Below are 15,901 nucleotides of genomic sequence, written 5' to 3' on the forward strand. Positions count from 1 at the left end.
GCCTGGAAAATCAAAAACTGACCAGATATTCACCATGCGCCAATTCTTGGAAAAGACCCGTGAAAAAAAATCCTCTTCGTCGATTTCAAAGAAAAGGAGCTGCCTTTATGCCGCGATGTCTGAATTTGGTATCCCCGCCGAACTAATATGGCTGTGTAAACTAACGTTGAGCAATACCAATACCTCCGTCAGGGGCGGGAAGGACCTCTCCGAGCCATTTGGTACCAAACGAGGTTTAAGATAAATCGCCTCCATTTCGTGCAACTTCTTCAATCTACTCTTGGAGTAAATAATTCGACCTGCAGAACTAAATAAAGAAGATACCATCTTCTATAAAAGTGTACAGCTGCTGGCGTACGCCGGTGATATCGATATCATTGGTCTCAACACTCGCGTCGTTAGTTCTACTTTCTTCAGAATGAATAAGGAAGCGAAGCAGATGGGTCTGGCTGTGAATGAGGGCAAAACGAAATATCTCCTGTCATCAAACAAACAGTCATCGCACTCACGAACTGGCTCCCACGTCACTGTTGATAGTCATAACTTCGAAGTTGTAGATAATTTCGTCTATCTCGGAACCAGCATTAACAGCAGCAACAATGTTAGCCCGGAAATCCAACGCAGAGTAACTCTTGCCAAGAGGTGCTACTTCGGACTGACTAGGTAATTAAGAAGTAAAGTGCTCTATTAATTCTAGATGTCACTCATAATACCGTCCTGCTATACGGTGCAGAGGCATGAACAATGACAACAGCTGATGAGTCAGCATTACGAGTTTTCGAGAGAAAGGTTCTGCGGAAGATTTATAGTATTTTAGCATTGGCAACGGCGAATACCGCAATCGATGGAACGCTGAGCTGTACGAGATATACGATGCCATTGACATATTTCTGCGAATTATGAGACAGCGGTTACTCTGGCTAGGTCCAAATGGACTTTGTTTCAAATAATATTCGGTGATTGTGTGCCAGCGAACATCTCCCAAACGATTGGCGAACTTTGTATGTACATATAAGCACATCGAAAATGGTAGTAAATTTCATTTCTCAATTTAAATATTATTTTTTTAATATTTTTAAACTTCCCACAATAGTGTCTTTATTAAGTCGTTAAATCCACCCATTTTGTGCTGCTAATTCAATTTGCCCAAAATTGATATGCAAATTGTTAAAATTTTAAAAGCCCACACATGCGATTCTTTTCGGTGCAGCAGAATTTCACAGCTACCTTTTCCACTATTTTTTACAACTTGTCTTTTAGCCACATGTTTACTCACCTGCCCATCATTGTCCTTGTCGGCCTTGGAGCGCAGGCCCTCCCAGATCTCCAGCATGACCGCGTGGATCTCCTTGTTCTTGGGTGTGTTCTCTGCCCAGCCGCGCAGCTTGCAGACGCGCTACAAAAAATGCAAATACAAGAGCAAAACAAAACACCACATGTCAGCGACAGAGCAATACAACAACAGCAATAACAATAATTCGCACAACTGCGATAAAAGGCAAGTGAGGCACACGCTGAAACGCACGCATAAATTACATGGCGTTCTTGTTGTTTTTTTTTCTGTTTTTGGTTGCGCGCACCTTCGGCGTAACGCTGAATATCACAAACACACACACGATTTTACAAAATATGCCAGTGTGTGTGAAATGTGTGCCAAATATGCAGACAGTCAAAAAGCGGTCGCAACACCACCAAAAAAAAGGGACCAAGTGTGGAACTACAAATTTGTTGGCAATTATTTGCATGCAAATAAATTTCGCTCAAGTGTTGTGCCACTTTTTGCCATGTGCCCGGCGCCTTCATGCCACCGAAATGAAAGAATAACTTTCCGGAAGTGAATTTCCTAACGAAACTTTTGTCCCTTTTGTTTGTGTCAACACTTACCTCAATGGCCAACTCAAAGTCTTTAACGTCGATTTCGCCGCTCTGATTGACATCTGTTGACGGACGCGACGAGACGGCGGTGCGGGGCAGTGCCGGTGTGGTCGCCGTCGAAGTGGGTTGTTGGAAAGTTGGTTGAAGTTGTTTTAAGGTACATTGTTGCATCATGCGCAACAGTATTGTTGTTGTTGTTGTTGTTTTTGTTGATTGTTGATTATTTGTGTGCAGAGCACATAGTTGGGCGCATTGTCATTCGGTGATGTCGTGAGTTGTTCATACGCAGTGGTGTACCAAGAGCAAGAAGAAAAGAGAAAACGCAATGCAAATGAAAGTTATGTGTGTTTCAAAGCTGCGAAGTTATTCAGTGCGAACTGCTGTGAATTTACAGTAGGCCACCATAAATTATTTAACAAGGTGTGATATTTTTCAACTATTTGTGCATTTTATTAACGCAATAATTTCAGACATTTCACTAAAAACAAAAAACCTTCGGCATATCAGGCGCAGCTGTAAGGCTTCGCTTACTTAACCACACGCTATCTCCCTGTTCAATTTGATTGTGTGTGAGTTGTCAGCTCGTGCAGCAACGCATGGCAAAGTTTGTGTGCAACTTTTTTCGCGCTTCCATTTCGGAAATCCAAAACTCTATTTTGAGTGCCGTGCACACAGCTGTCAACACTTCCGCCTGCCACATTCCATTTGACATTGGCCGTGTCAGTGCCACGGCAGCGGAAGCAACGCGCGCCCACCCCAAACCAGGCTGCCTGCCACCAACCCTTTTCGGCCACGTGGCGCGTGGGGTTGCCAACGGCGTTTGTCAAATAAATTACCTATATAAAATTAATTGGTTTTCCATGCTGTTAGTTGCAAAGCTAGTCAATTTGAAATTTTATTACAAAATAAAATTGTTGAAAATTCACCATAAATGTCAGTGCATTAAGCAATTAAGTTATTACACGCACACGCCCGCCACGCTAAATCCCACAAGCGGCATGCACAAACTCATGAAATTTAATGTAAATTGATATTTTAATTTTTGCAAATAAAGCAAGCGCGGCTATTTATTGGTGTGTGTACGGCAATAGTTGTGTGTTATTTTATAAATTAGCTATAGTTGCAACATATTTATATGCTGTATGTACTATATATGGCTTATTGCCTTATTCGATACTGTCTGTTCTATAAAAAATTAGTTAAATATTCCAAATTTTTATTGGCAAGGCTATTATTTTTAATTAATGCCATCAATATGTGTATGAAGGTAATTTTGGTATATTAGAATGAACTGACCTCAAAATCTCTTTCGATTAAGTTATGCATAATAACGAGCTTTATCAATCGACGAGAAAAATATACAAAAAGCTTCCAAAAAAATTCTATTAAAATTTTTGGAATTGAGTACTGCAAATGACAAGATGATAATTAACAATAAAAACCGTCGAGCTTCGTACTGAATTTCAGAGAGAAGCTCCTCTTATTAGTTTAGAAGATTTTAATTAAGAAAGAAAGGCAATAATACCCTTCACTTTTGTATTTTTTATACTAGCAAAGGGTATAAAAAGGTTCATATCTTGATTTTTCTTGATCAGTTTGTATGGCAGTTATATGCTATAGTAGTTCGATCTGAATAATTTCTTCGGAGATTATAGCATTGTCGTGGACAACAATTTAGACCAAATTTCGTGAAGATATTTTGTCAAATAAAACATTGTTCATACAAGGATTTGATTTTGATCGATCAGTTTGTATGACAGCTATATCCTGGAATGAATTAATACCGGCGTTTCCAACAAATAAGCAGTTTCTTGGCTAGAAAAAGGCGTGTGAGAACTTTCAGATCGATATCTGAAAAATTTAGAAACGTGAGACATACATACGGATATTTCTAAAACAATACCGCCTGTTACGCGCTCTGGGCAAAAAATAGTAAGACTTTTTAATTTTAATTTCACCGGAAAACCCACCCGTTTGTTGCAATATATATTTTTTATTATAGGTTAGGTGGCATCTGTGTCAAACGTCACACAAAATAATCATTAGTGTTTACGCTTGTCTTTCTGAAGTACATAAATTGCATGTGGCGATTTTTGCGATGAGTTAAATTATTATTAAATTTTTAGTGCCGAAACGTTCAGAATGTTGAAAAAAACCTTCGGAGATAATTATTTTTCGCGAGCAAGTCTTTTTTATTGGAGCAAATTATTCAAAGACGGTCCGAGAACGATCAACAAATCAATAACATAATGAGATTGCTTGAGAATTGACGATAAATAGTCAGGGATCTTAGTGACATCGTTGGAATATTGGTAGGACCAATGAAAACAATTCTAAAATATCATCAGTTGCGCCTAAGAAATGTAAACGCATGATTGTTTTCAAAACCACCAAACTTTTACGAAAGGCCTCGTCGCATTAATGTCTCCGAAACAATGCTTTTCGACTACCAGGATGTCACGAAACGTATTATTACGGGCGATGAGTCTTGGATCTATGCTTACGACCTGGAAACAGAGGTCAATCTCTCGATTATCGTGGCAAAGGTGAGCTGAAGCCGAAAAAGCCACGTCAAAGTGGGTCGGAATTGAAGGTTATGTTTACAGTTTCCTTCGATTATCGAAGTGTGGTGTACTCCGAATTCCGTCCGACCGGCCAAACTGTCAACAAGGACTACTATTTGAGGGTTATGCGTCATTTCGTATAAAGATACCATAATTATGGGCCGACAATACTTGGTTTTTGCAGTACGACAATGCACGCTTGAAAATTATGAACAAAATCTTACTATTTTTTGCTACCGACATTTCCTTATGAACATTACAAGTTGCGTGAGAAACTTGAAATACCCTGTTCATAGTATACCCTTAGTTCAGAAGTTCTTCAAAAAGTGTAAATGCTTCACCTTTGAAATAAGGTATGGTTTACTCTACTACTGTCTTCATAAACTCACATTCTCAGACTTAAAAGTTAAGATCTCATTTTTCTATTGCACATTGCTCATAATATCAATAAAATTGTCTGCCCTATCAACTACCCATTCCACCGTAAACCTACTAGAGGCCACAAATAACAGCATAGGTACTCAAAAATTTAGCAAATATTTTCAAAATCCGATTAACCAAAATATGTTTAACATTATTCCATTAGTCTGGTAACTCTATGCCATTATTAGATTCGATTACTCACCAAAGAAAACGTTGAACAGGAAGAGCAATTTCTTCTTACGGAAGTCGGAGATCGACATGATACTGTTGTTGTTGCTGTTGTAACTGCGTTAACTGTAGAAAAACTATTGACAAATGTCGTAGTAGCGCTGCAGTAACTTCTTTGAGCGCCAAAAGTTTCTGGAATGCTGAAATTGAATTAGGTAAAGGAGAGAGAGAGAAATGAGAAAAAATCAGTGAGCAACAGATTTGTGTTAAGTTAAATAAGTGAGCACTAAAATGCCGTAAAGTAAAAGACGAATTGCAATCACAGAAAGAATCCGAGGAACTCGAATTTGTTAGTCCAAATTAGGTTGTGCAACCATTTCACCATTTCACCGTTTCAATGTTGCACTCTAATGAGCGGAAGCGTTAAAAGCTACATTTTGTGTACTGTGTGCATATGTATTAGCATATTTCAAATTACAGTTATGCATGTATGTTAGTGTTACAACTTTCGTATTGGTAAAAGTGAATAAATTTTAATTTAATTCTCAGCAGTTGGCCAAAATTTTCAACTAAAACCAAAACATTCAAGAAAAACCTACACAATTCCATTGCCAAGAAAATAGGTATTTAGCTAAACTAAAAAAAATATTTTTTACACAAGAAAGTAGATTTAAAAAAAATTGTATTTATAAATATCTAACTTGTTAGTACTAAAGACATGTGAAATATTTGAAAATATTTGTAAAACTTTCTTAGGCGCAGATAAATGTATACCGGAGGTCATGTGTTCACCTTTATCTTACTTAACATGAAACGAATTTCTTTTAAAGTCAACTTGATTAACAGAAATTAGAAGACTTGTTTTTAATACTAGGGCTTGGAAACAAAAACGAATCGATATCATCCATTCTGGAATCAAATTAAGCTATCGAAGTATCCTCATTATATTAAACTGAGATTTTTTTGACGGATATATATTGTAGAACGTGGAAAAAAGAGATCAAACTCTGAATTTAAAAGAAGTCTATAACAAATAATATGAAATAAAAACAGACATTTCTAAAGGCAAGCGATTCTGCGAACCAATTAAAACGACTTCTTAAAAATCTTGCAAACTATCAAGGGTTAGATAATTATTTTGGGCGATCCAAAGTCTATAAAACACACGGCTACGTGCCTTATTGTTTTCTTTATGCAATTTAGAACGATTTACTTACAAATATTTTTTAGATATTGCTCCACGTCTTTCGCTTTCATGCTCTAAAGAAGTACTTGTAGTTCAAAACTTTTTTAAAAACTTTCCATATACATAAGTACGTATGGTAGCCAGAGATAATATTGTTGGTGACATACACTTTGAATATTGGTCGACCGAAAGAAAATTACCCAACAAACATGAATACGATGAGAAGACTCGTGGTTGAAGCTACCATTCTATATTATTTAAATTTTTTCAAGAAATATGCTCTAAGTTGGCACATATTGCTTTGCTTAAATATATGAAGGTATGTTAGAAAATCTTATAATATTCACATCATAAACACTTTCTCTCAATGAAACCAATGGCTTTCCGAAAAGGCAAAGGAACAGCTGAAACGATAAGAATCCTACCTCACGACATTACAATCGACCACAACATGTGCGGGATGGAATAGATAAAGGAAAGCGAGACGTATTCGCAAACAAAAAAAGACAGAGATAGACAGAGAGAATGATCGCAAATTCTATGAAAAAATACGGCGAATATCGGAAGATTTCAGGACCCGAGCACACTCTTCTAGAACCCCCAGAAGTAATCTAGTGACTGATGCCCAGAGCATACTGAAATTATGGAGGAAACACTTCCCCATCCTCCTGAATCGCAGTGAAAACATAACACCTGGAGATGGTAAACCCGATTCCCCAATCAATGATGGAGAATGACTATGAAGAAGTTCGAATAGCAATTAAGTATACGTCTCAAGAACAAAAATGCAGCGGGACCAATGGATTGCCGGCCGATCTATTCAAACACTCATGAAGAACTGATAAGAAGCATGCATCAGTTTTTTCCTCTTCCTCAACATCGCATATAAGGTTCATTCGAGCGTACTGTTTGAAAGATTAAAACCCACCGTCAACAACCGATTGGACCTTATCAGTGTGGCTTGGACTTGGACCCTACATTCATTTTAGACCCTAACTATAACTTTATCGATATAAAACCTTGCGCAAATAGCAAAAGTGTCGGAATCGGACCTCAACTTTTCAAGCACTCACATACCGCATATGTGAATCTTGTGCCTACGGCAAACCTTTCATCAAAAATTTCGATTAATCCGTAAGAGCTTGTACTGAAATTTGAAGAGAATATTTAACATTATAACAAATTCAAATTTTCGATCAACTTTATGCCGTATAAATCGATCAATATGTGAAAAATATTAGCAAAATTAAGTGTAAAAGGACAAGGACAATATAAACTGTATTCATAATAAAGTGTTCACTGGGTTATATCGCTCTTAACAACTTCCTTCGTACAGTTACAGTACTTTAGAGTTGCTCTTTGTCCAGTGTTGCAACTAAAATTTTTGCACAATCTCTCCAAGGATTCCTCCTTGCAAACAATGCGGTCAATTTCACCACGGAAATTATACTCAAATTGTAATCACAACGGTTTGTTGTCGCGACAACCAAAAAGAAAATAGCACACGCTGAATGCAATGTACATATGTATAACGAAGTTCAATTATTCAAGCAATATGGTAATGTGTCCGATATTTTTGCGTGCGCAGTTTTTAACAGTTAGATTTAATGGTGAGAAAAATTAATATTTACTTAGTTTCACTCTAGGCATTTCATATTATTCTGTTAATTTCAAATAAACAAAAGTTAGTGCCGATTTGACGCCACAAGTTTTTTCTAATCCAGCATTTAGTGTATTTCATAAAAATTTATTTCTAATTTAACTACCGTTACTTTTGTCGTCAACAAAGTAAAACCTTGCATTTGGATGGTACACAGCTCGGAAAATATTCTTCTTTACTGGCGTAGACATCACTACGCGGTTATAGCCCAGTCGAAAAATATCACAACCTTGAGATTAAGGAAATTTTGTTCGAAATTCAGGTTGAGGCTCGTAAATGTTTTTTTAAGCCGCGTCACCAAAACAGTAATCCCTTGAACAGATTTCAATTGTTTACTTACTTTTATTTAACAGTGTAATGCCATCGTTAAATATATAGTATGTAAACCTAAAGCAACAACAAAGTTGGCAAACGTCAGTAAAAAAATATGTTTTTTTTTGATCGGCTTGAGTGAAAATCTGTTCAATCACCGAATTGTGTTTGCAAGCACTTCCATGAATGGCGCTGTTTAATCACCACTGCAGCCTTTAATTTGGTGCATTTCACCGTGAAATAGGTTATCAGCGCTGTAAATTGACCGAGTTAAAAAACGACAGCTTTTTCGAATATTATTGATGAATGGAGCGAAATTCCACAGGGCTGTTTTAAAATCGAAATTCGATATGCTTGTTTGAGTATTAAATAATTTACCGCGCAGTCAGCAGCTTACTGCGATTATTTTGAATTACACAAGTTAAATACTTGCGGATATATATATTTAAATATGTAAGAGTATTTACACAAAAACGACGCATTCGCACGAAGCATTAATTTACCGATTATCTACTTAATTAAATTTGTAATTGGCGGCAACTGAAGGGCAGCGCAAAAATACTTTTTACTCCCTCGAATTTCAGACAATTTGAACTTTTTTACTATGCTCTCTGCACCACGCACACTTTTTGTGCAACAGTTAATTAAAAATTAAATATTTCAGAAATCGACTTCAAATGATTATTTAATATTATCGATATGTACGACAAACTCTTTTTAAGCAAGCTCTAACTATGCATATTAACATAATTTAGAGACTGCCTCACACACACATACACATAAAATATTAAATTTGGTAATTTTCCCACCTAAGCGACAACTAATCAAAGCGAAGAGGTGTGAAAAGAACGAACGGCTCATAAATAATGTAAATACTATGCCAAAGCCATAAATTGCCGTGGTTAATTGCTTTGTTGTTTGCCGCCTATTTAGGGCTATTAGTATGCGTGTTGGACAGTCTACGAAAAATTCCACGTTTGATTTTTTCACAAATTACCACTAAATGAGACCATAAATGAGCTAGTCGCGCGAAATAGCCAATAACTCTGTGAGGAGAGCATCGAGAGCGTATGCAATGCAATTAGAATATTGATATAATGTGCTTTAAAATTTGTTGGTATGCCAATATGATTATAATAATTATGTTAATTCAAACAATTTGCTATAAATTTAGTTATTTCACCTTCAACGTTTTGATTTATAACCTTAAATTTGTGTCAGCGCGCGACTAAAGCAGTTTATATGAGCCAAATTCAGTTGAATTTATGAATAAAAGTTTAACAAAAAGGAGAAGATATGGATGGAGTCATGTGTTGAAGTCCACGCAAGTCAAGAAAGTTCTCTGTTTGCCATTCACTTGGGACTGGCCAGAAACTATTCTTTTACAGATGGCTCAAATAGCTGTCTCTGACGATACTTTGCCTCTGGGTAGCCAAAAAACATCAATTTGAAGGCGATCTAAAAATTGAAGAGGAAACATCCCTCCCCAGGTTTGTGCGCTGGTTTTGGAATCCGCCACGTAAAAAACACCGCCCATGAAAAGTCGGCTATAACCGCGTAAGCGGTGTGTACGCCAACAAAGAAACCCAATATCTAATTTTAATGAACTGCGAACCCCATTTAAATTGCGCCAACAAACCGAATTGATAAACAATTTTTTTATGTTCACGTGAAGTTTGATCTCCATATGCCGCTAAGTGTGCAATTATCAGTTGTTTATTTACCTCGCGAAAAGTTGGCCAGCGGATTTTTACCAAGAAAATAATTGAACTACGAGTTTGCTTGAAAGTTTGTGCGCAGAATAATTGAAAATGTTGAAGAAGTATTTTTGGAAGTCTACTTTACCAAGAAGACAAGTGTTTGAGTGGCACAAAATAGCCAATGAAACTCGTGAAGTCATCAAAAACTTGTCATGCAGGCATGCAACCTGATAATGACGATACCATCGAAATAATTAGAGACTTGGTACTTGGAAATCAACGTGTTGGTATTTGTGAGAAAGCAGATGATCTCAACATCTTTTATGGATCGACTCAACGCAGTCGTATATCGCCAGTGCCAGTACAAATGGTATCAAATTGGAATTGGAAAGGAATCATCCACTATGAGCTGCTCCAGCCTTGTCGAACGATTGATTCTTCATTTCACTGTCAACAACTGATGAGATTGAAGTAAGCAATCCAAAAAAAAAAATGGTCAGAACTGATCAACAGAAAGGGCTTCGTGTTCCATCAGGACAACGCTAGACCACACACACATCTTTGATGACTCGGCAAAAACTTGGAGAGCTTGGCCGGAAAGTTTTGATGCATCCACCGTATAGCTAGCCCTGACTTTGTACCATCGGACTATCATTTGTTTCGTTCAATGCAGAACTCTCTTAATGGAGTAAAGTTGGCTTCGAGAGAAGCTTGTGAAAATTACTTGTCGCAGTTTTTCGCCGAGAAACCAGAAACGTTTTACACTGATGGCAACCTGATGGCGACCAAAATGCTAAATATTTCTTTTATAAAAATTCATTATAAATATAAAAAAAATAAGTTGTAGTTTGAAAAGAAATACGAAAAGACTTTTTCGACTACCCAATATGATGGAGATACTGTTTAAGAATCTGAGAACCCTATATCAATTAAACGCATAAATACTGGTGGAGGACCTTGAGTTCGTAAATATGAGTGTCGATACTGTCTAACTATCTAACTAAAGGCGCGCTACAAAAGAGCCAAAAACGAATAAACCAAAATTTGCTGAAGGAACTGAAGATCAGAAGAGGCTTTTGGTAGAACAAGTGTATGTATAGTGATATTGAATTTTTTAATTTAGAAATTTCCAAGTCAAGACCTCATTCAAAATAGAGCTGACATTTAATCAGGCTTGAATTTGCCTCCCTAGCACAAAACAAAGCAGACCAATCTCTGTTTGAACTGCAAGCTTGCTTAAGAGATTGTTATTTTGCAGCTCATTTGCAATAATATAGAGTTTGAAATCTTGAAATGTCAATAAAAAAAACCGAGCGCTCTTTAGCCAAATAAGCAGTTTCGAAATCTCACTGTTTTTCGCTCTCTTCTTACCAATGCTTTATTGATTTTCTTATTTTCGAATAAAATATATTTCCAGCACATCGCAATTTTCAGTTATTTCTGGTATTTATTATACTCTAGCTTTCTGCTACAAATGTCTGTAATGAAGTTGCCGAGCAAACAGTAACTCAAACTACTCCAAATAAATATTGTGAAAGTTATTTTTTTCAGTTTTGGTAAGCGCCGATATGGCCACTACACTTCTATTAAATAAATAAATTTCTCAAAGAAATCCATTTCGAGCAGTTTTTCAAATGTGCGAGCGCAGAGTGCTGGCAAAGTTGAAAATACCCCGTTATTGCAACATTTTAAGGCAATGAGAAATGCAGCAAATAAAGGAAACTGCAACACATTCAATGGAATGCCAAGGCGCACTTGTACGCTTCTGCATTTGTGCATTTGTGTGAGTGCTTGAACGCTTCCGAGCAAATCAAAAACAAGCGGCCAACAAACTATTGACTCAGCAAGCTGCAAGCTGGCTGGTACACGAGCGAGTGTGCATACATTCATTTAAAATTACACCATAAGTATGTAGTGGCGGGTGTGTGTGTGTGCAGCACTCGAGAACGTCGCAACGGCCGCATATTCGATGAGCTTTCGCCCGCTTTTATTACAAGAAAAGACGCTACTAAGTGGATTTATTGTAAGCTTTTAACACTCGCAAACATCGCCGCGGCGCGCTGCCGGGGAAACGTACGAGCACGAGTGCCGTCGCTATTGAATGCAGCGACAATTTCAGCGCGCACGACCATAATCAACGCCCGCAACGCTCGCTCGCAAGAATGTATGTTGCCGCGGCGCTTTCTTGAATAGCCCGGCAATTCGTTTGTGTTCATTTCGAGTGGATTATGCATTTGTCACAGTCGACCTGAAATTCCGCCAAACCAACTCGTGTGCTTGCATGATCTTCTTGGCAGCGCTGCCAAGCCCAGCGCAGCGTCGCCGAATGTCAAGTATGGCTCGGCACATATGGTGACTTTCATAAATGCCACCTTGCTGCAGTGGCTGTTACTATGTGTTGAAAAGTTATAGCATTCAGAATTATGAGCATGGCCATCAAAGACGGGCAAAATGCTCAGGCACACATACATACTTATGTTTTATGCGTTGCACCGTTGTGTGTGTGTGTGTGTGTTGACAATCATATGTTCAGTAAGACACTTAAAAGTAGTGACGCATCAAGAAATTCCCTTGGAATGGATACTAAAAACTTGTACGTCAATAAATAAATGCACTGAAGAGCGTTTGGAATGTGCCAACTGACGAAATTCAGATAAAAATTTTGGCATAGCAATCTCTGCTATGAAAGTTTTGATATTTTAAGCTAACATACATACATATTTAGCTGGCGTTTACAAGGTTTTGGCTATAATAAATATGATGTGTGTTATTCTTCTTGTGTGTAAGGCTCATACAAAGCTCTGAACTAATAAAAGCCAAGCTGATCGGAAAACTTTATTAAGCTTTATTTCCTCTTTATATTCTTCGTGTACAAATTTTGTTTGAAGGAGGTTCTTAAAGCAATCCAAAGTGGTTCAGAAGCCGACAAAACTGTAGGATTATTTGTGCGGATAATTAGCAATGAATCAAAAACTTCATGGAAATTAGAAGAGACTATACCGGAATCCTTCACTGTCAATTATTTATGTCATCTCAATGCTGCAACATGCTTAGCTCACTAAAAATTACGCACCCAAATCAAAATTTAAATTGTGTTTTTCAAATTTAACGAAATCAATTAAAAAAGCACCATTATGTATCCAATAAAGTATTCATCTTATATACACATACCTATAAACAAATGTACCTAAGACATGCAAAAATTACTTGTTCTGTAACTTCAAACTGAGTTCATTGTCCGAACTGGTTATGCTAAATATTCTGAAATTTAAGAAAAATCATGTAAATATATTTTGGCATAAACTTATAGGCAGAGTTACCAAGCTCTGAAAGCCACTGAGCTTTCTTAAGTAAAATTTAGGTAAAGTCTTGCTTTATATTGAAAAAGCTCATAAGTCGCTGGTAGGGCTATGTTTCAGGGAGATTTTACTATGACCAGTCCCTTGTGATTCTAAAAACTTCTAGTCAACGATCAAAATAATGCAAAACAGTCTAACGAAAAGTTTAAAGTCCGAGAAAATTCCAAGACTTCTAGGTAACTTTGTGATTAAGAGTCCGGTTTTAGCGCCACTATATAAGCACGTCATTTAAGTTTTAACAACAGATTTCGTTTATACTTTTACATTTTATCTTATTTAATTACTGATTTTTGTTTCCGCCTCGAGAGAGTTGCTGAAATATGCATTGCACTCACATTAAAGCAAGCAAAATATTTAATTCAAAGCTTTTGATACGCTTTAATAAGCACATAATATCAAAAGAATAATTATAATTAAGGAATATGTCAACAAAGCGGCATATTTCACTCGAATAAGCAAAAGAAATGTCTAAAGTGCAGAGAATTGCGTAAAAAAGCTGCTCGCTTATTTATTAATAAGCTGTGGTAAGCCGCTGTACAAACTCGTTCAAATGTTACTGATGTGTTTATTTACGAGCTTTATCTTATTTATTATTAGTATTTTTTGCAGCCACATTTGTCACTCCGTGTGAGTCACAGCATTGCTTATGGTGGCCTTGTATTATTATTTTGACCTATAAAGTCATTGCTGCTGTCAGCTGACAAAAAGAAAGTTACAAAAACTGGTTTCGCTGCAACTCAGATTTTGTTATTAATTAGCGCAAATTTGCATATAAGGCTTTAACAACAATTAACTTTAATCAAATATCTTACAAAAAAACATGACGAAGCTCACTTAAAGAAAAAAAATTGTGTTTCATGTAACGCTCAATTCTTAGTCAATAGGTAATAAATATGAGAAAATTCGTACAATTTTTTTTTTTGTTAAGCGAATTTCGTCACTTAACATGCAAAATAACGTAACATCACTTTAAATAAGTTTATAGGCGAATAAGATATAATAGAAACCACTTATATTGAAACAAAATTTAGGTTTTGGTTATAAAATGGTAACCAATACATTGGTTATATCTGTGAGCGGGAGCTTGAAATTTTATTACATATATAAAATGACGTAGTGAATCGAGAGCAATAAAAAAACTCAATTTTGAATTCTTCGGTGATAGGTTGTTTTGCATTTCAGGTGACGATTTCTTAAATAAATGAAAGATTTTTTTGCATAATAATTGTTGATAATTCTTAACACAAGACCTATCAGTCTTTTTTGGCTCTTCCAGGAAGATTTTTTTCTAAGCTTCATCCACGAAAAATGTCATAATCATTGCAGCAGGGGAGAACCATTTTTTCGCCATTGGAAATCCCGTGTAACTTGAAATTTTTTTTTTATTTTTTTCAAACATGAGTTCTTCAGTTCCCAAAACTCGCTCTGGCAATAGGTATGCCCCTTAAAAATAATAATAGCTTAATCGAAAGCCTAAATTTACCATCTCTGTTGAAGTAACTACACGAGAAAATAATCTTAAATCATATTTTCTATACATATAGTAGTTGCACTGAATATTTTATAAATGAGGGTTTTGATAATAAATTGCATTAAAAAGGTATAAGGTCAAGATAGAAGCTGAAGAACTTTATCACTAAATTATTTCTTAATAGACTGTTTTTTGGATTCATACACTTTTAAGCAATAATTTATAGAATCCCACTTACTGATTGCATAAAATGTCTTTCATATATTGCAGATGGACATACTGATTGTATAAAAGTTTTGAAAAGCGTCCTAATGCCGATAATACCCGGTGGTATCTAGTGCGGAAGTTAATATTGAACTGTATCTAATTTTTTCTCCTCACAATTTGACGTAAGAAAATCTATGTGATAAAATTCCAACTCAAATATGACTTACTAACCTTCTACACTATTATTTTTTGTGCTTTTTTTCCAAGAGGTAAACAAATTATAGTAAACCTCTACTTTGTTCCTGCACTATTTCATAAACACTTTATGAATTTCTGAACTTTAACCAAATTTACAAGCAAAATTTTTCCAAACGATCCCACTACTTTGCTTCATTACACAGCAAAAGCTCAGCAAATCCATCAAGTCAGTCAACAGCTAATGCGTAATTATTTTTTATTTATTAATAATTTTCTGCACAAAATCAACATTATTAATCAATAAGAAGTGTGTGATAAACGAGGAAATCGCTGCGCTTCATAGTCAATCAAACTTGAAATTACTTTTCTTATGCATTGAGAGCTCAATTTCTTCATCATGCCGTCGTTGAGTGTCTGTCAACGCTCAAATGTGGCGCTTTATCGCGATTGAAATCACTCATACGCCACCGCTTTCCGCAAAACAAAGACGGCAGTTAAATGGAAACGGCATTTAGAACGCTTATGTGAATGTGTGCACTGCCAGCATATGAAGAAATCAAAGTGTTTGTCAAGCACAATGAGACAGCGAGTCAGCGCGAGCAAAATCAACATGCATAAATTTACATGGCATTAATGTCGCGTATACGCAGTGTGAAACCATTGAAGCTCGCGTACATCCTTGTCATTTGTACGACACTACATGCCGTTCGAGTGGCTGGCGCGCCTATAAAAGTTTGCATAAAAGGTATATAAATGAAGTGAAGCTTTTTCATATTAA

At 36.4% G+C, this 15,901-nt stretch overlaps 1 protein-coding gene across 1 annotated transcript in view; it reads right to left on the reverse strand.

Moving 5' to 3' along the window:
* LOC120782633 (calexcitin-1) overlaps nucleotides 1–15,901 on the reverse strand; it is a 30,997-nt gene that overhangs the window by 11,157 nt on the left and 3,939 nt on the right. Inside the window, exons 2-4 of the mRNA XM_040115001.1 lie at nucleotides 5,065–5,230; nucleotides 1,885–1,937; nucleotides 1,277–1,396 (exon numbers count right to left, since the gene is read on the reverse strand). Coding sequence (XP_039970935.1) covers nucleotides 1,277–1,396; nucleotides 1,885–1,937; nucleotides 5,065–5,122 — 231 coding nt within the window. The 5' untranslated portion in view covers nucleotides 5,123–5,230. The remainder of the gene's footprint in view (nucleotides 1–1,276; nucleotides 1,397–1,884; nucleotides 1,938–5,064; nucleotides 5,231–15,901) is intronic.

Source organism: Bactrocera tryoni, chromosome 1, assembly GCF_016617805.1.
Source record: "Bactrocera tryoni isolate S06 chromosome 1, CSIRO_BtryS06_freeze2, whole genome shotgun sequence".
NCBI lineage: Eukaryota > Metazoa > Arthropoda > Insecta > Diptera > Tephritidae > Bactrocera > Bactrocera tryoni.